This window comes from Nelumbo lutea, chromosome 8, assembly GCF_056320005.1.
Source record: "Nelumbo lutea isolate HS-2025 chromosome 8, American lotus-T2T, whole genome shotgun sequence".
Taxonomy (NCBI): domain Eukaryota; kingdom Viridiplantae; phylum Streptophyta; class Magnoliopsida; order Proteales; family Nelumbonaceae; genus Nelumbo; species Nelumbo lutea.
The window spans coordinates 629,862-651,837 of record NC_142691.1 but is presented as its reverse complement, the minus strand read 5'-3'; the positions used below and the strand labels follow the sequence as shown (position 1 = coordinate 651,837).

General features: G+C 36.9%; 1 protein-coding gene across 4 annotated transcripts; it reads right to left on the bottom strand.

The window, feature by feature from the left end:
• Positions 1-6,128: 6,128 nt before the first annotated feature.
• LOC148842069 (F-box only protein 13-like) lies at positions 6,129-9,264 on the bottom strand. 4 transcript variants are annotated; one of them, XM_088956450.1, is made up of 3 exons: positions 8,831-9,235; positions 8,375-8,435; positions 6,129-7,618 (listed from the first exon to the last, which is right to left on the bottom strand). In XM_088956450.1, exons 2-3 carry the CDS (start codon positions 8,404-8,406, stop codon positions 6,349-6,351), a joined length of 1,302 nt encoding a protein of 433 aa, XP_088812576.1. In that variant the 5' UTR covers positions 8,407-8,435; positions 8,831-9,235; the 3' UTR covers positions 6,129-6,348. The 4 variants fall into 4 exon arrangements, with proteins under 4 accessions (XP_088812576.1, XP_088812577.1, XP_088812578.1 ...); XM_088956451.1 differs by having other exon boundaries at positions 8,265-8,435; positions 8,831-9,200; XM_088956452.1 differs by lacking the exon at positions 8,375-8,435 and having other exon boundaries at positions 8,831-9,264.
• Between the last annotated feature and the right edge of the window lie 12,712 nt (positions 9,265-21,976).

Here is a 21,976-nt window from a genome sequence, read left to right as displayed (position 1 = left end):
ACATTGAGAACATCTATGGTATTTACGTGTCCCCATTCATGGGGAGATGTTCCCAATGTACAGCTATAGAGGTGTGGGTAGGATTCTTGTGGATAGGACTTACGAGATCCAAATTCCATTCTTCAATCATTCTGTGTTTGAGTCACATAAGCATCAAATGCAATAGATGTAAAAGTGGGCCAACCTAGTCAAGCTGCCTCTTAAAATTAGACATGTTCATGGGTCGGGTTGGGCTAGGCTTTCACTCTTCATTAACAGATTTTTTTAAGGCTTGACCCCGAGCCCGGCCTGACCATTGGGCCTACAACTTGGGCCCAAGCCCGGCCCTCATAAAAAGCTTGAAGCCCGGCCTTGGTCCTAAGCCCAAAGTCAAGCTCAACTTGTTGTCGCTCTATCGCTGAACAGAGAAAAAAAATAAAAAAATGCATATATTAAATTATTAATATATTCATATATATATATATATATATATATATATATATATATATATATATATATATATATATATATATATATTATAATAAATATTATAAATTTTATATTATATAAATTAGTCGAGTTGGGCTGGGTTTGGCTCAAGCCAGACTTTTTTGATAAATCCTGAGCCCAGCCTAAAACACGATCGGGCTTGGTGTTTTGGGCTTGAGGTCAGGCCCGCAAGCTTAACTACATGTCCAAGCCCGATCGAGGTGCGGGCTAGGCCATCAGGCTACCTAGCCCATGAACAGGTCTACTTAAAATCTAGATTTTTATTAATAATAAATTTATAAAATTTCACAAAATTAGTAAAATAATGAAAGAGAACAAAGAGGGTTGCTTAGGTGGACAACTGAGTTTTTAATTTATAGTATAAATAACAATAATTTGGTGTGAAGGGTTGTACGAAGTAGGACAGCGCACCATAGAAATTGAGTATTGTCTAATAATGCATGTGATGTATAAATGGAGATATTCTACAATATCTATCCTTTTGGTAATGTAGTAGGTCATGTGACCTAAGTATGATATAAGTATGTGTAGGTACATCACAGAAAGTGCTAAACCAATATTATACAAATGCTTGTAATGAGTCCATAATTTATCACACATTTGTGATGAGCTCGGAACTCGCGTAACCATGCGATGAACTTATGACCTGAGATGAGCTGCGATGAGCTTAGGACCCACGCGAACTTGCGATGAGCTTAAGGTCGTCGCACAACAGCAATAGATGCAAGTTTATCGTAGGCCATAAACAAGTAAAAGAAATACATGTGCGCTAATAACGCATGTCATAGGATGCCTCGTAGGCTTAAAGAGCACATGCGAGATAAGTAGTGATGTCATCTATGCCACGTCAATTTAAAAGGGTCACGAGAGGAAGTAGCACACGTGTATTATGAAAATCCTCAAATGAAAGGAAAGCTCATCCTTGAGATATCTCATAAGACACATGGCAAAACCCTAGCAGTGTTCCTTGACAATTGACACCGAATCCAAGATTCCCTTTCTTAATAGGAATCAAACACTTTTGATTCCTTCCTATCGGGACCTTGGGATCTCTCCCTATAAATAGGGGTCCAACTCATAACAAGATCATCATTCTATCACTTCATTCACCCTATCTTTTAGCCTATCACCTACTCCCAACTTTTCTTTGTCCTTCAAGGAGACTCCTATACATAACCTTATCTCCCTACCCATGGCATGCAAAATAACGAAAGGGATGGTGACTCTCTTAGTAGGGTCTCTAGCTGAATTGGGATCCATTCCTTACAAAGCATGCTTTTACACCAACTTCACAATCACATCCCACCTTGTATTAGGAACATCTCTTCATGAATAATAAATATAAGTATGGGAGATGTTCCCATGTGCGAACAGGACATGTTGTGAGGTTGGTGTGAGGCATGCTATGTTAGGAGCATATCTAGACTCTTTCTAGTTAGTCATAGGGAGGCTTGGGATCAAATCCTATTGCCACCCAGTGGGGTTTGTGGGTAGGGGTGCTCATAGTTCGATTAACCGAACCATGGGTTATATTTTCTAACCAAACCAGTACTTATCAATTTTTGGAAAACCAGTAACCGAAACCAAAGTTAACCAATTGACTGGTTCAATTAACCATTGGTTCCAGTAATTTTTTGACTGGTTCAATTAACCATTGGTTCGGTTCAGTAATTTTTTGTTTTTTTAATTTTTACAATATATTTTATAAAAATATATAATATTATATTTTAAATAATAAATAATATATCATATATTATAAATATATATTTATATACAATGCATATTTATTAGTTTATAATATATAAAAAATATGAAATATATAAAATACATAAATATATATATGATATACAGAAACATACATATATCGGTCGGTTTGGTTAACCACTTATTTTCTATATTGGTTAATCAAAACCAGACCAGTACATTTGGTTTTTTTAAAATATAGAAACTGAATCGACCGACTCAATTAACCGATTTTTCAGTTTGGTTTAGTCAATTTTTTCAATCGATTCAATTTTTTTGCTTTTTTTTTTTTTACTCACCCCTATTTGTGGGTAAAAACTTTTAGGCGGGACTACGCCCAGCTGTACACCCCCTCCAAATCAACAATAATAAATAGATGTATCAAAATATAACATGGGTTAGGTGTTTCACCGCTATAAAGAGCAGAGGTCACTATAATTTATCCATATAATGTCTTTTTATTCCCTAATAGCCACACCTTGCTAAGGATAAAATAGGCAAATTTGAATCTTATCCATCGGATTTACTGGATTCAATACAATTGTAATCGGATATTGAATGGTTAACTAAACTAAATTGATCAAAATATTATATGTTAATTATAAATAAAGTCAACTAAAATGACTTTAATATTATATATTATGAACATGAGTTGAAAATTATTTGTGTGAAACTTGAATATGTGATAATTTAGTAAAAACACAACATTTAAGCAATTATTGTTATTGGTAATTTTTCTTGTTTTTTGTGTGATTCAAATTAATTGTCTTTTATTGTTGCTTACATGGATTAGGAAGAGCACTCCTCTATGCGTGCCTGCTCGCCACACTGTGTTGTGGTGTGCCGTGCACGTAGGTCCACGGCCCTTGCCCTATTTTTATTTATTTTTTATTTTATTTTTTCCATTAAATCTTTAACGCTTTAACCGAGAGTTCATTTCTAAATGTTCTCTTTGTAACCACCCACTCTCCCTTTGCGTAAAATAACTCCCGAAGTTTATGGGAGTTGTTGGTAAACATTTTTTTCTTGGGTTTTCTTAGTGGTCAGGACATCTATGTTTATATTGCATCGAATTTTGCCCTTTTAGAGGAGTTCCTTTTCTCTTCTTCTGAACGCAACTTTTGCTCTCCTGTACTGTGTTTTTCCTCTTTCATTGGTTGAATCGTTTTGGACACACATAACATACTGGTTCACTGTTTTGGATTGTGAGTGCACACAACGCCAAGACTAAGAATTGTTGTATCTTGGAGGCCGGCCACCAGAATCCTTCTGCACTAATAGAAATACTCCAAGAGGCAGCTAAATCGGTTTTAAGGAAAGCGGACACTTGCCACGACTCAGCTACACCGATAAGTTTTCATCAATTCTTTATCATATTACTATTTTATTTTCATATAGTTCGGTTTTGCTTGTTTGGATTCTGGTTTTATCTCTATTACAACCATACTGGTTCATATTCTCCAACAATTATCAGTAGATACATTAATATTAATGTTAAGTATATGTGATAAAGCATATATAAATTGAATCAAATTAGATTTTTTCTAATCAAATAGGGGCGGAATCATATTTGATCTAATAATAAACTAATTGAATTCAGAATATCGTTAATGAGATCAAATTCAAATTTAGACAATTAGATACTATTATTTGCAGCCATAAGATAAAAAAAATAGAAATTCGGAAGAAGAAGAAGAAACTGAAAAGCTCACAAGCATAAAGTTTTATTAATGAAATGATTAATTAGATCCATAAGAACAATTAAGGGTCTGTTTAGGAGGGCTGAAAGATTTGATTGAGTTTTTTTTTGGAGAAGCTACTAAAAAGATGCATGTGTGGAAAACGATTTTTTTTTTTTTGTTTATTTCACTGATATTCCTGGTGTGCAGTTGGGTAAACATGGCAAGCTGTGTTGTGGTCAGCAGATTCAGACCCCACCAAACAATGCTTTATATTATTTGAATGGAACCCACCTTATAAAGCCAGAAGCTACTATGTGAAATCTATTCCAAATAGATTAGAAATAAAGAATAGTATTTCAGGAATTCAAATTAGTTGGAGACAAAATCACACACATCGGAGTGGACAACTTATCATGAGTGAATAGCACTAGTGTTATGGATGCATAAAGTGTGGATTCCACGTGCATGGAACAGTGGTGTGTGTTCACTTGTGATAGGTTACCTAGACCGGTGTTTGTGATTTTGTCTCCAGACCATCCGGTTTCATATATTTCAATGGACAAGAGCATAAGTGAGAAGCAATCATACAAAGGGATGGGTTAATGTGCCAATAGGATAAGAAGATGCGAAAGTAGGGTTGCCAATAGATCATTCAATCCCTACCCGACCAAACCAAACCGATAGTGTTGGTTTTGGTTTGGTTATGTGATTTTGTCCCGATTGGTAATTGGACCAGTTCTGGTTATTACTTGCTCCAAATCAATTATTAAGTTAATAATATATAAAGGTTTTATAATTTTTATTATATTTAGTATTTCAACGAGCAAATTTGATAATAAGATCATTTTAGTTAAAAATGCTTGATTTATTAATATATAAAATTTTACTATTTTATTGTCATTCTTATTAAGGTTATATTATCAAAAATAAAGTTTGAAGTCATAATAATCATAATCAGTACAATTGGGTAAGACATTATCTCAATTAATAATCAGGCGCTTCATGGTCTATGGTTTTGTCTCGATTAATAATTGGTTCAAGACTACTACATCTTGTCCCAAACCAAACACGATCATTTGACAGCCCAGCTACAGTTTAATCAAAGAAAGAACAATGGGAAGACCATGTAATGTGAGAAAGAAAAAGCAAAACTGAGGTTGATACATGGGATAAAGAAGAATTAGTGATTTTTAATTTGTTTTTTCTTTGTGATTTTTGAAAAATAAAAAATAAAGCGATTCCTGATATCGATCCATCTTGAGGGATCGCCATTTTTGGTGATTCCATTCTTTGGTGGATGACATGGCATGGCATCTAACATGTCTCCAAAAAGTTATTCCAAGAAAAGTAAAATCATCTTTGAGAATTCAGTACCAAATAAACTACTTATATGACATAAATGATACCAAACAACAATATTTGGTGATCATTCAAAAATCACTTATTTTAAAAATCACCGATTTCTAGATAAGGGAGGAAGAATCATCATCGATGCCAAATATCACTTAAGTTGTGTTTGATTTGTCGATTCTACTTGCAACATTATAGGTTGGTCAATAAAAAAATATCAGACACGAGAATGCAACTGCTTCAACATCACGAGCACTGTAATTTAGGTAGCAGTTCCTTCAATATCACGGGCTGGGCAATTGTGGGAACTGGGAAGGGAGTCTCGACCCCACCCACTCGATACTTTTCAAATGGGGTCGGAACTTTGCACTTACGTAGAAGGATCATAGGGCGAGAAGGCAATTCCCAATTTGATTCTATTGCACCTTTACGTTCGGAGAAGGTTAGTTGATCAGTAGGACAATTGCTTCATTTTCTTAGGTGGGCAAGCTGGATTCGTTGCAAAAGTGTAAAGAGATTCTTAGAAGGCCATGTATGTGAACCACCACGGCACCACTTAGCTTTAATAATGATGAGTTGAAGCTACATATTTTGACAAGGAAAGGTACCAAAAGTATGGATAGATAAAGATTCCTGAGATATTCTGAATTGAGGGCACCCTCTCTGTATATGCGCATATGTTTCTCTTTTCCCTTTCTTAGAGGATGAAACTCTTCAAAAAGGCATCTCTCCCTTACACTCAAACCCCAACCCCCCAAAGCAATTTCAATAAGGCGAGCTATTCGACAAGGTTACAAGTCATGGATCCCAGCTTATGGATGAAGGTGCAGTTGTACATTACCGAATTTAACAGCTGAAACCATCTAGAGAAAATCCTTACATCCATAAAGCTTTATGATACTACAGTTGTAGATATAGGTATGACAGTTAAAACCGGCCCTAAAGCTAAAGGCCTGAATCTTATAATAAAAAAGAGAAAATCCGCAGTAATAAGCAAAATATTGAAAAAAAAAAGAAAGAAAACATTACAAGTTACGCTGATCCCCTCTTCCCCCAATCGCGCGGCCATCTCCCTCTTCACAGTTCACACACATGCCTCGATCCTAGGCTCGAATGAGAAGGCAGACATGAACTCCCTAGGCTTCCCATTCACAAAACATTCGGGCAATTCAATCCAATCATTTGTCACCAAATCACATAAGAAACAAGAACCAAACTCCGTTCCCGTGGAGTTGACACAGATGAGTATCTGATCTCCATACCCCACACAGTTAATATCCGCTTTCCCGCCATAGAATTCGTGTGACATGGCCGGAGGCATAACTGCAATCTGATGCCACAATCGGTTCTCTTCAGAGAACCTCCACACCCTAAGACTTGCGCTTTCCAGTAATTCCGACAAAACAACCAACAACATCTCACCCCTACACTCAGTGACATCGATGGAATACTCAAAATAGAGAGGCAGCAATCTCGGATATTCGGAGAAGCACTTCTTGGCCAGGTTGCATGCCACAACCGTCCCCGTTGAGCTAAGAAAATAAATAATCTCTTCGCCGTCTTTAACAGTTATAACTGATGAGTATTGCTTAGATGGGCTCCTCTGCATGTTGGTAGCCACAACGTCCCCAGCTTTACTCAGAAAATAAACAGTCTCATCTCCGCTAGACTCAGATTCTTGTGAATTTCTGTTGGTGTTCCGAATTAGAGTAATCTCTTCTTCCCACTGATTTGTCCCCGAATCGTAGACCTTGGCGGAGAGGTTGGGGAGGTCACCGCAGACCAAGACAAGCTTGTAAGAGGAGCGGTTGGCGGATGAAACCATTGCAATGGCATCAAGTGTCTGACTTTGATTGGTTGTACACACCGGAGGAAGTTCACGGTATGCACCTGTCACTGGGTTGCAGACAACGAATTCCCCTGAAACGGTGCGGAAACAGATCAAACCACCAGAAGCGGCAACTGGAATGGAATTGTGGCCGGGGTTTTGTTGGAGATGAAGTGGGTGATTGAGATTTTTCCAGTTCTTTTCAGCAGTATCAAAGACAATGGATTGGTCAAGATGGGGATCAACCATAAAAAACCAGGGATCCCGGGAGGGAACCTGAGAGCAAGCGAGTAGAAAAGTTGCAGACTCTGCAACACAACTCCATCTTTTGCACACTGAACGAAGGCGGCAGAAGCTCGATGTTGGCAGCCATGCAAGAACCTTCTCGAGCAGGTCTTGATTCAACTCGTCAAACGACAAGTCCAACATCCGACGATCTTCTTCTTCTGGTAATTTTCTCTTCCAGGTTTTCTTCGACGCCCAACCCTGATCTCGTTCCATGAATTGGGAGTATATAAGAAAAAAACTGCAAGAATGAACGGAGATGACAGTTCTATCAGTAAAAGGAATCTCTCTGTCTGTCCACAGAGGCACCGAAAGTAGATACTAGAAATAATAAAATATAAGAGAAGAATGCCTGGGGATCAAATCAAATTTAAGAATTAGATTTTTCTCCTTTCTTTTTGAAAAAAAAATACAGAATTAAAGTTCTAAATGAAACAGAAGATTAAGGAAGAAATAATAACTTCATCACGATAACTCAGAATTTTTAAGTAATTTTTATCACAGTCCTTCCAACCCAAGAACCAAAAAGACCAAGTGTGAGAAAAATGAAGGAACCCGCAAAATAGTCGCGGTTCATACAAAATAGAAAAAACGCAAGATAAGGATCTCTTCTTGAGTCCGTACATGTGAAATACAGAGGTCACCGTCACAAAGCGAACAACTAAACTCTTCTTTTTTTTCTCTTTTTGTTGTTTAGACATAAGAGAGCCCCAAGAAATTTCTCAGTTATGTAGTTCGTCAACAATGTACCGAAAACCCCAAAACATTTTACATACGTCGCAGCAGAAGAACGCTCTCTCTCTCTCTCTCTCTCTCTCTCTCTCTCTCTCTCTCAAGTCTGGCAGGGAACCTGAAAATAGTTTAAATCGCATCTGCTGCAATCATACCTTAAAAAGAAACCAAGCATCTTTTAACAAGATTGTTAAAACTTCAGCAAAAGGTGAACCTTTTTCGATCAATAGCTCTAAACACTGGGCACTAGATAGAAGAGATGAACCTTTTTTTGGTATCAGAAGAGATGAACTTCATGTGGCACGTTTCAGCAAGTTCCCAAAGAACTTCATTGATAAAACATGGGCACTTAAAATCAAAAATCAAAAACCAAGATGGAATAGTAGAAGCATTATTATTAGGTAACAACGCAAAAAGCGGCATAAACCAAAATTAAAAATATGGAACAAAAACCTCGAATAGTCAAATCCAGGTTACCCTTATCTGCTCCTAAAAGAGAACTCATACATACCCAGAAAATAAAATGTTTCCATGAACAGAAAAGCATGAGCCTATTTGAAAAGGAAAATACCCGATGAAAGCTTCTAAAATTCTTTTCTTTATTTTTTTTTTTTCTTTTGGGGGAGTGGGGTGTAAAGATGAAAGCTTCTTAAATTCGAAAATTCAAAAATCGATCGATGAGAAACAGAACCTATCTGAGACAGGATTACAGGAAATTTACCTGTTAGCTGAGCTCCTGGCCCTTCAGTCCTCAGAACGTGTGAATGAGAATGAAAGGTAAACAGCTCTACCTTCCTGGCAACAAATATATTATACAAACACAGGCGTTCTATTCATATAAAGATAGAAAGAGGGGGAGGGGGGAAGGACGAAGCTTCCTGCTCTTTTTGTTCGCGTTGACAGAGAGGGGAAAAAACAGAAGTTGTATAGAGATGGTGGGCCGGAATCCGAACCGGTCCGGCTCCATGTGACCTTCAGCTGACAATGATCGGTTCGAAGAAGGAGCCCTGCTGCACGGTGCACGGTGCACCGTGCACGCTGCAGAGGGTATCAAAAGAGAACCAAAGAAAAATTGAATTATTGTCTCTCCCCCCCTCTCTCTCTCTCTCTCCCCTCTATAAAGTACGCCGAGATAGGGCCATTGTTGCGTCGTCCTTATGAAGATAGTGAAGACTGTCCACCTTAATCCTTAGCCTAAATGAATTTGATTAATAAATTTAAGTCTCTCAGATTGATATAATGTGCTGAGGTTTTTTTAATTTTTCGGAAATAGTGCCGAGGTTTATCATCAACCGTGTTAATTCTATGAATAAAATCAAGAAAGAATAAATTTAAGTAACCAACAGTATTATACGAAAATATTCGCAATCTACCAGATTAAACCACAGCCTCTGTAATCTGGTATGATCCACTCCTTAAAAGGACACTATCACGACCCTTCTCTCGGTAAGCGACTATTTTAGATGGGTAGTTTAGTCCAATGGCCATGCTTAATGTATGTTGTTAATTTTCAATAATTTGCACAATGTTTTTGGCTTGTGGTTGAATTGAACAGTTCAACCGGTTGAATTTTCAACCCGGTCAAATTTCAGAGTGTATTTATTAGTTACGAAAAAAACATTGGTTTTATCAACAACCTCGTGATCTAGTCAGTTGAACTCTTGAACCATTTTACTGAGTCTGTCTGTGGGTGATGAATCAGACATTAATTCTCTTTTTATTTAACCATTCTCATTATAAATAATAATAATAATAATAATAATAATTTAAATTATCATATTTAGTTTTTTTAAACTGATACGGGAAGGATATAATAACTATCTAAAAAATTTGTGACAAATCAACTAGTATTATAAATATGGTAGCCAATCAGTTGGTAATTATCAAAATTTACGGATGGGTTTTAATTGGCTAAAATTCTTCTAATATCTTTACAGTATTATAGATTTTTCTTAATAAATACGCCCATTTTTTGCAAAATTTTTATATTTGAATTAAGAAACTCTTATTAGGGGTGTTCATATTTTCTCATACAAACCAAAACCAACCAACTCGGGTTGAGTCGGGCCGATTTAATTAGTTTGACATTTAATGTGAACACCCCTAACCCCTATAGAACTGTGAATGGGTCAGTCTGGTTCGGGACAGGTTGTATGAGTCCCAAGCAAATTATTTGGCTCCAGAGCTAGAACTGTCCCATTTATTAAGGACAATTGGGTCTGACCCAATAAGACCTGATTATTATTTAAGATTTACAATTTTCAATAATAATAATAATAATAATTTAAAACTTTATTTTTATCAAATAACCTTAATAAAAATGATTATATTGATAAAACAAGTTTTTTTTAGGTAAGCAATAGTACAACTCACTAAAAGACAAATAGACCTTATAAAACAAGTGCTTAACAAAAATCACAAGAAAACCATGATATTTTTATGTATTATTCATTAAGTAATCAGTTCAAGTTTGAATCAATTCGAGACATCAAGAACCGGTCTCTTTCCAATTTTCAATTGGGACAATATCACATAACCAGAACCAATACAATCAGTTTGATCAATACAATCACATAACCAGAACCAATACAATCAGTTTGATCAATTTAGTTCTGTCAGGTAACCTGGCCAATGGACAGCCCTAGCTTCCACTTTACAAAAATACCCATAAAACAATCTTCCCTCCTATCAAAACCAGAAACCATTCATTGTAAAAGTTTCCCTACATTTTCCCCCTTTTTTCTTTCAAACTAAACATTGTCTAAAAAATTTTTGCTTCTAGAATGAATTTCCCTAACTTTTACTTTAACACAACTAGAACCAGGTTCTTAATTAAAGGTGATATTCAAAACTTAAATTCACCAATAGGGGTGTCAACGGTATTCAAAAGTCTGATTTTGAATTTGAGATTTGACATAATCGAATCGAATTAAGAAAAATTGAATGTTGTAACTGTCGAATTCTAATATCCTATTCATACCGGTTAGTTAATCAGATTCGAATTCGGATATGACTTGATTCAATTCAATAAACATCTGAATTTGACTGATTATATAATTCTTATATATAATACATAAAATATTTAAATATTTTATATAATTTATATATAATAACTAAATTATATAAAAAAAAACTTATATATGCATATACTTTATATAAATAAAATTTTTATTTATATATTTATTAATTATCTAAAATAATTAATTAATCAAATTGATTTCAAATATTGAATTTTCTAATCGGATTCAAATTCAGATATTGCCTAATTCATTTCAAATTTGATCTGTTTACACCCCTATTCATCAGTAGACCTGGCAATTGGATTGGGTGGGTTGGGTTCAGGTTGGGTCAAGACACTTCGGGTTGGGTTATCAAATGCTAGACCCTAACCCTAAATGTCCGGGTTAGGATTAACCCATGAGTCAATTCGCGTCATCCAAAAAAAATAAGTGGAATTCAAAAAAAGAAAAGAAAAACTACATGAAAAAAATGCCAAAATTAGAAGAATTAATCTTAAAATTCCAAATATAAAATAAAAAACTTGAATATTTAAAAATTTAAAGAATAAACAATAAAGACTAAAGACTAAATAAAAAAAAATTAAAGAGTCGAAACTTCTAATAATGAATAAATAGTCCCAATGAGACTTGACAATCTTATTGGCGTTTGACCCATGATCCAACCCAACCCAACCCCAAATTTTCCGGGTCAGATCATTCTCACATGCAAGTAGCTAATATGAGACCCTATCCCTGTTTTTTCGGATTGGCTGGATCAGGCTCGATTCATCTGCCAATGATAAGAGTGGCGGATGTTCAATGCTCCATAAAACCAGTCCCATGTACTGTTCTCCGCTCTAGAAACCAAGATGCCAAAGCTTTAGTTCAAGCCCTTTGGCTCAATTCCCCACTTGGAATGGATGGGCTAGCAGGTAGCCACCACCAGATTCTACTCGTTAGGATTGAACCCACATCCGACCACCATAATGCTCCCCATTCGGGTAACAAGCTCACGCTGTCAAGCTTTGCAAGATGAAGTAGGTCGGGCAATGTTGAACCACCCTAAAGGTATATATATTACTGGCCCATCCAACATATACAAAGAAAGAAAGCACAATATCAATTTGAGTTACTGAAACTTCCCTACACTCTTCTAGCACTCTCTTGAACTTATATTAACATAATAACACCTCTAACTCTAAAGACACCTTATTAGCTTTTATTTATAACATGTGTACCCTCCCCTGAGTAAACATTAGTCTCTTGGTGACCGTAACAAAATTGATCTACATGCACCATTGTTACCTTTTAATACCAAAATTTACGACTGAGCAAGGTGCAACTCAGGTTTTTGAGCCTGGGCTATCGGGTTGGCCCATTCAAATTTTGACAAAAATCCTACCCAGAGATTGCACTCCTATAGTAAGACTCAACTTTGATGCCAGAAAACATGATAACAACTTATTTGGGGTTTGATTGATCAAAGCCTCTCGGACATCATTGTTCTTTTTCCTTTTATTTAACAAAAAGTACCTCTAATTTATTTTATCTTCCTCACATTGTTGCAATCTTACAAATACTATTCATTTTTCCAAAGCAAATATCTACAAAGGGATTTCTAAAGGCATGAGAGTGAGGGTAAGAGGGTAAATCTAAAAAGAAGTTTTGGAGTGAAAAGGAGTTTCAGATAACCCTATCATCTTTCTTATATGTTATATGGGACAACAGTCAACCAAGTATGACACTACGCTGTTATGAAATTAAAACAACTTAAGGCGCACGTTAGGAGTTTTACGTGTAAAGGTAGATAAAATGCAACAGAGAAAGGAGAAAAGAAGCTGAAAAAAAGGAAGGGTTTCCTTCGATAAAAATATTTGTTCTGATATTATAGATGCGCACATGTCAAAGGGGTGGCTGACCATTGTAAAGAAAAAGCAACCAAACCTACCTCGTTGGGGAATCTCTTTCTCTCTCTCTCTACCGTGCGCTTAGGGTTCGATTTGTTTCTTTGCTGCAAGTCAATGCCATAAAAACCCTAACAGAAGCATTAAAAAATTGGGGGAAATGAGAAGGAAAGCCGTTAATTACGATTCCTTTTCCCGTTTTGTTTCAGATGGAGTTTCTATATCCCTCCCTCGCTCGTTGAGACTTCGATGCCACCGTTGTCATTGTCTCGGTATCTCTTTCAGGCTTTTAATCTCCTTCTCCAGCTCTCTCCAACCCCCACCTCATTTTTCTCCTTTGATGCCACACAGGCACACTAACTAATAAATGATATTGCTGATTTTACGTCGATACTGGAGCAAACCAATTAACCTACCAACGAGCCACCCTTTGGATTCATGGTTGTCTTATAAATTATTACAAAATCTGTGTGACTGGAATAGTCTATGATATTTTGGAGTTGGGTTCTCCTCCAAAATATTAAAGACCGTCCGAAAACAATTGTAATATGATCTATACCGGCCAAAATAATGATATGCCGGTAGAGATGTATGGATAGTTTTCTTTTTTATTATTTTTTTAGGGAAATTGTCAAATATTCATTATGAATTCTCAGCATTTCTCTTAAATATAAAATATAAACATATATAAAATATATACATATATTTTAATATTTAGATATGAAAAAAAAGGAAAAGTTCAAATTATATTTTCAAATATAAAATACATTAAAACACAGAAATTGCAAAAAATATATATAAAAATTATAGAAATTGCACACGAAATAAAAGAATATTTTCAAATTATAGAAACTCTAGAAATTAAAAACAAAATCAGAAAATAAAAATTGTAGAAAAAACACCAAAAATCATAGAAAAACACAGAAATTTCAAATAAATAACAAAAAATACAGGAAATTTTATAGGTTGTAGAAAATAGAAAAATATAATCAAATAGAAAAATGTAAAAAAACAGAAATTATAAAAAAAACATTATAAATTATAACAAAACACTAAATTGTAAAAATAAATAAAATTGAAAAAGTGAAAAAGACCCTTTTTCCTCTAACTAACCATTCAAGGGTGATTTGGTCATAAAAATTGTTATTTATGCTGATGTGGACACCTCTTTTAAGAAATATTAACAGTGCACTAATGGAAGGTGAGTTTTGAAAAATAAAAACTTATTGACATTGTGAGCTTTAGACGCTTTGAAAAGTTGTGGTGAGTTTAAAAGACATGCTGAAAATTCATGGTGAGTTTTAGACAATTTCCCTTTTTTTTTTTTAAATATGGTTCAGAGGGATCAATTTAAGGTCCAGTCACCCCTTGAATCGATCGAAACCCTGATACACCCTTTGCAGGGACATATCGGAAAGCTCCTGATATGATATATATCAACCAATACAGCCTGATACATATTGATACTTTGAACCTTGATACCGACACATTTCATGTTGGAATCGAAATTTTATACATGTTAAGGAGATCTAGACTCCCATGGTTTGAAACATAAGTTTTGGTTACATTAACATTTTAGAAAATACCAATTGATAGTGGCACAGTTGGTAGGTTCTCTGACTCGTCGAAGTAGAGACATGGGATCAAATCCAGTTGCCACCAGGGTTGGGGGGTTTAAGGGAAAGGGGATGAGCTACCCCCTGTTGTGTAGCCCCATGAAGAGGGAAAAAAACATTTTAGAAAGAATCAGAAACAAGGACCTCCATGCATTACGAATTTCACATGAATAAAAATGTACACGTACAAAGATGTTTCAAATGCACCGCAGTGAGGTCTGAGAGGATGGTGCGAGTACGGATTTCATGCCAAATTCATCTCACGGTAGACATCACAGGATGCGGATCCGACAGACTTGATTTTACCAGATCTCTTCAACGGGAATCGCTCAAATCAAGTGGATGAACTTTTCGTTTCTCAATTTTGACCCTTGATGAAAGGTGATTTGTCCCTCCAATGATATCGCAACACACGTGACACGATAGGACCGCCGCATTACACCTCAGTGCCATATAAACAACTGCAAATCTCACTAAATCAAGGAGGCGCACCGGAACCAGTCCGAGCATTTTCTATAGCTTAGGCACCTAGGGAGAACGGCTAGCAGCACCTCATCTAGATTTGACCTGTGGTATCTCGTCAATACAAGGGACCTCGGCGTAAAGAGAGACCTCCCCCAAATAACTTAATGACCTAACTGAGGTCCAGGTAGCGACCTACGAGACGTGTTCGCCAACCTCTGTGTGCGTCTTATCACTCCCAGGTCCTCTGGAAGTCAGCTCCCGCACTGATCATTCCGGAGGCAACCGAATAAGGCATGAAAGCCTAGTTCACATGCGAAACTACCTCTGAGAACTTCGGACCGATACGTCACATCCTCCCGGGGATCTTGGGCGTGGTGTGTGAAACTCATGCCAATTGATGCTTATATAAAAGCGCCCCCATTTTCTAAAAATACGCACGATTTAGCACTCAAGCTCTCAAAAAACTCTAGTTCGCAGATTGAAGCATCGGAGTGCCCACACCGAGTAATGTAGCTCGGGTACTTATCCTCTCTCTTTCTTTACAGATTGACCAAGCGACTTACATAGTCTGGAATCCAAGCTATCCTCCAACAAAGAGCTTCCAAATCGCGCACCATCAATTGGCGTAATCTATGGGAAACACAAAGTTGTCCTCTCACACTTCCTTTCCAAGTATATCTTCAATGGCTTCCAGCAATACGCCTGTTAACAACAACAACTCAGTCACAGGGGGGGCAGGATCAACCCATTCTGCACCCCAATATCCCCTCTATGACTATTGGACAGTTTACCGTGCCCCTGACCCTACCAATGGTCCCCATCATATAGAATCCCAATTTTCCTTTGCCTAACGTGAACGCGCCTCTCCCACTAGTTGAGCCTTCAGCAATCCCTATCGGGTACGATGCGCACTCGTTCAATGAGTTGGTGCAGTACGTCCGTGGGATAAATCTACAAATTAGGACAAAAGAAGGACACTTTGTCGCCCTAGCAAGGATGCAAAAGCAATAGCAACAGCATTAGCGAGATTAGGCCACTGGTAGAACGCTGTCAGAACTAAAACTAGCAGCCTGACAACTAGAATAAGAACCCAGAACCTAACCCACCTCATTGCTTCAATGACTAGAACCAGGTCCCAGTTGAGGAGCTGATTCGAGCCACATCATTGACCGGGACCGAGGCCACCAGCTCGACCGAGGGGTCACAGAGAAGGTGTCACAAACGCAAACATCTCACCACAGGAAGGAGTCGCCTGGCTCAGAATGACAACGAGGAGGTGGAAAGGAAAGAAGAAGAAAAGAAAGAAGTGAGTCAAATTAGCACCTCGTCAGCACAACCAGTGTCACAAACTTCACCACAGGTTGTTGAGATCCCCATAGCCCCACGACCGAAAGATTTCAAGGCCCCTAGCCTAGAGTCCTACAGTGGGACAATCAACCCGGTCGACCACCTCAATAGCTTCTAGGCTCTGATGCAGATACACAGGGCAAACGACGCAAAATTTTGCACAACTTTCCCAACAACCTTTTAGGGCACAACTCGGATGTGATATTCGAGGCTTGCCACAGGCTTCATCAAACGTTAGAACCAATTCATTGACCTATTTAATGCACACTTCACAACGAGAAAGTGGTGCCCAAAGTCGGCAATCTATTTGTTGAATGTCATCAAGAGACCTGACAAGAAGCTCTAGGACTACATCAAACAATTCAACATTGAGCGACATTAGGTTCCCAACCCCGACCTAACTGTCCAACTCAACACAGTAGTCAACGGCGTCCGGCATCCCGACTTGTGCTGGGAGACCGAGTTGAACCCTCCAGCCTTATGGAGGAGTTCCTCAACCAAGTGACCAAGTTTACGAAGGCCGAAGAAGTGCTTGGATCACGATTGGAGCTAAGCAGTAAACGGAATAGGTCGAATTACGAGTTAGGGAGCAACAAACAATGTCGGAAGAGCAAGTCACCAAGGCACAACAAGTCCCCCCGCAACCATTGTAGTAGGTCGCCACGAAGAAGCAGGTCTCCGTACAGAAACAATAGGTCCTTGGATCAACGTTTTTGCACCCCTCCCATCTAGAACCATAACTACACTGCACTAAACGCGAAGAGGAGAGAGATTCTGATGTAGATTAAGACGATCGAGTATGTCAGGTGGCCGCCTCGAATAAGAGGGAACATTACCAACAGGAACCCCAACAAATATTGCCACTTCCATCGGGACATTGGCCACAACACTGAGAATTTCCATAACCTCAAGGACAAGATTGAGGAGTTGATACACCGAGGTTATTTGAAGTTGTTCATCAAGCGGGAGGACCAAAGCCAACTTGTCGACCAGCCAAGAGAAGTGCCACAGTCGAGCAGGGACCATAACAGAAATCAACTCCCCGAGACCCACCACCAGCAAAGCGACCAACCATGATGTTATCAACATGATTGCAAGAAGGTCCATAGTGGCAAGATGCAACACCTCGACAGAAAAGAACTCGGTTCTAGAGTTTGAGCATAAGGACGAGAACCAACCGAAGCGCCCTCGTGTGGAGGAAGTGATTTACTTCACCAAGGATGGCGTTCATGGAATCCAAAATCCATATGACGATGCCCTCATATTCAAGTTAGTCATAAATGACTTTGAAGTAAAGTGGATTCTGGTTGACTCTATAAGCTTGGCCAGTATGCAGTCTAAAGACATAAAGTTCCAGAATTTGTGCACCGAGATGGAAATTCCACAAAATTTCACCTCAGTAACTTACCCTCAAGCCAACGAATAGGCCAAAGTGACAAATAGAGCCATTTTGCGAGGCTTCAAAGCTCGGCTCTCTCAAGCTAAGGGTCTATGGGTGGACAAGCTGCTTAGTATTCTTTGGGCCTACCAAACTACGATTAAGACGGTAACCGGTGAGACTCCCCTCAACTTGACATATGGGACGAAGGTCGCTATCCCAACCGAGATCCAAGTGTCGACCTTACAATTTAAAACATACGACAAAGAAGACAATGAGGACAAGCTATGGACTAACCTCGACCTAGTGGAGGAAGTTTGCGACTTGGTCTACATATGAACCATGGCATACGAGTAACGGGTAGTTCAATACTATAATGCCCGAATTAACAAACATTAATTTCAAATTGGCGAACTAATACTCAAGAAAGCTATGGTACCTGAGCCTAATACGGAAAAGCTAGGTCCGAAATAAGAAAGCCCTACAAAATCTTAAAGGTTATCGTCCATGGCACGTATGAGCTCGAAACCCTAAAGGGGAGGAAGGTACCCCATGCATGAAACATCGACAATCTACGAGATTACTACATTTAAGGCCCAAGTGCAACCTCGACCTACGTAAAACACAAACCTCAATGACCCACTTTAGCGACTAAGATAAAGTTGATATACACTATAAGTACCTCGGCTAGCAAAATTCAAAGGGGGAAGCAATACCACTTTTTTTTGTTTTAAAGCCCCCTCAAGCCCCCTCAACCCCCATCTAACTGTCTCAACAACATTTTGACTTTGCCGCTACCATAATTGGCCAATCCGCTTTTCAACACCACAACTTAAGCGTACATCGATTCAGAGAAAGACCAATTCGCTTTCACAATGGTCCTCCACCTTGGTTTTAGGCTCCACATTGACCTTGACGACTACTCATTCAAAGATTTACTTGAGGGACATTGTATTGAAGACTACGTAAACAAAGAGACCTGAAGAGGCAATCGCGTAATTTGATGCCCCTCTTGAGGACGACATGATAAACTTCCCTCCTGAGATGTTCGGCCAAATTACAAAATTCCTTGATAATTACATCTCTAGCACGATAGATGTCCTAGGAGTGACTGCTCCACCTCTCCTCGAATAGATGAATTCGTTGACTTAAGCATCAAAGTGCCCACACCAAATAAAATAACCCAAATACTCTGATCCTCTCTTTCTTTACAACTCAACCAAACAAACTACATAGTCTGGCATCCAACTTGTCCTCCAAAAGGAAGCTTTCAAATCACGCACCATCAACCCTATTACCCCATCACCAAACACTAAGGCTATGTTTAACTTGAAGGAAAATATAGGGAAAAGAGTTATGGAACTAGAGAAATACATATGGTTTGTAAAGTTTTCCCTACCTTTTCCTTTAAACCAAACACAACCCACATTCCTTTTCCAACTTAGGTTAACAATATGAAAGAGTTTCAAAATTTTGAAATAGGATACGAGCATATGACAAAAATAAAATTACCAACTTAGGGACAGAGGATTGAAGAATTTAAATGAAACATGCCCGTGCAATGCCCAAAAGAGGGTAGCTTTAGAGGGAATGATTGAATATCATCACATCCAAGGTTTTAAATTTTGCAACGTTCGACCGATATGTATCATTTCGAAAGAGTTCTGATACACAAAACATGTATGATTACGAAATTTCGTATTTTTAGGTCTATATCGAGTCATTCCAAGTATATATCAACCGATACAATCTGAAACACACCGATACGCATTATGTATCAATCGAATTTAATTTCCCTCTTCTTTTTAAATTTAATTTTAATTTACCTCTTCTATCTCTCATTAATATCAAATTTAAATTTAAATTTAATTTAACTCTTCTTCCTCATTAATATGATTTTTAATTAAGTCTTAAAGTTTGGAACATCACTAAATGCTAATATAATTTAATTAAATGCTCATTTAAGTTACTTTTAATTACAACATTTAATAATGTCATTAAATGTTATTTAAGTTAAATAACTTGTCAAAAGTCACAAACCAAATGTAACAAGTTTCGAACCCAAGTCATTTGCTTATAACAATAATTAATTAACCATTATGCCAACATTAATTAATTATTAGAAAGACATGTTTTTTTACACTTAAAATAATCTTTCTTGCCTTGGTGGATGTTTCCCAATAAATGCTATAAATTTGATTATTAATATTTATATAATAATATGATGAATACAAACTATATTGATTTATTAAAAATTAAGATATATTAACTTGTATACATAATAAATATTATCTAAGTCAACATATAATAAATATTAACTCATAAACGATTTCAAAAAAATATTAACTAATAAATTTTAGTATATATACAAACATTTTAGTTCTATTACTTTTCAATGGTTATTAATTATATCCCAATACTTTATATAAATCATTAAAAAATGGTTTTTATATTTAAATAAATTAGTTATACTCACATAAAACTCGTTTTTATTATTGTTCATATTTTTAACGATTTTTTTAGATTTTCTAGTATATACATGCATATCTTGAATTTTAGTCTATATCTATCTGTTTCCAAAACATATTTCAATTCGTTTCTAAAATTTCCTTTCCAATACACCTTGCATTTCTAATACTTTAAACGTTGATCACATGTTAAGAGAAGGAAACATGGCTGCAGACTGGGTAGCTAACTATGCACACACAAACGAAGTTTATCTCAGCTCCATCCGGAGGAGCTACCCCCCCCACCCCCCATTGTATGTAGCACCAATCTGGATTTATAAAAAAAAAAAAAAGAGGGTAGCGAGAAAAGAAACCCCCGCACGGAGGGTGCGGTGGTGAATAAACCAGGTAAGTCACGTGCACGAGATTTGCCGTTTCAATTCTTTATTTCACACGCAATTACGGAACTGACCTCGTTGCCCTTTTCGGTTGTCTAATCCGTTGACAAAAAGGGAAAAGTAAAAGAGCTTATACTTGGACAGCCTAGGGTATATGGTCATCACTCGTGAGAAGGATGACTAGGGGTGCAATATAGGTTGGGTCGCGTTGAAGTTTAGGTTGGGATTGAGGCCTTAGCCAATCCAACCTGAACCCAATTTTACTTATTATCTGTATATATAAATGTTATATTTTTTTAGCAAAAGATAAATGTAGCTTCAAAGAAATACATAAACAAAGTTCCCATATACAACGATTTATGCCATTTGACAAATCTTTTTAAGAAAATCTTCTAAAAGTTCAAGAACTCAGAAGACTAATGAGTTTTCACAAGTATGTCTTTTAAAAAATGAAAGACCTTTTGATTGCAATTTCTTTCAAAGATCTTCTCAAAAGCTCGAAAAACCGGGAAAAAAACATTTGACAAACATAATTATGGGTCCCTCTTACATACAATTGAAATATCATGTGTGAAATTAAATAATATATTCAAACATGCAAATAGTAATTGTAGGTCACATTTACAAATTTATCTACTACCATTCATGCATCTTATACAAGATACCAATGTAATAGCCATCTACATATTAACATTTGCGATTTTCACCTATACGCCTCATGCATTCACTTATACAAAAAATAAATATAGGCTTCACATAGTTCATCACATAACAATTAACTATTTCAATACATGCAATTAATTTACAAGAATACTTCTTTTTGACATATGCAACTATCACCTATAGGCCTCACTCATTCACTTATACTCTAAGTTGTAATGCTTTTCCATCTAGAACATGATTTAATCTGGAGACAATTTCAGGTCTGAAGTTGAAATAAGAATTAACAAATATCTTAAAAACAACAAGATAGATTTCTGAAATGAGGATCAAGTAAACAGTAGCATATATCACTAGAAATATCATAGTAGCAAATTCATGAGATATATTACAAGAAAATTTCCAGTTCTAAAATTAAAAAGAAATTTTAAGAGTGATCCAAAGAAATAGAAAAACTTAAATCCTATTTCAGATTGACACCCTATAAGTAAAATAGAGAAGTTATTCAACTTTTCATTGCCCAAAAATTAGGAAGCAAAATGTTTTCTTTTAACTTATAAAGCTATCTGGCAAGGCTCTTGTTTGGGGCTCGGAACCAAACTATTTCATCATCAATATCTCAGTGATTTGGTGTATAGCAGATGTTAGAATAG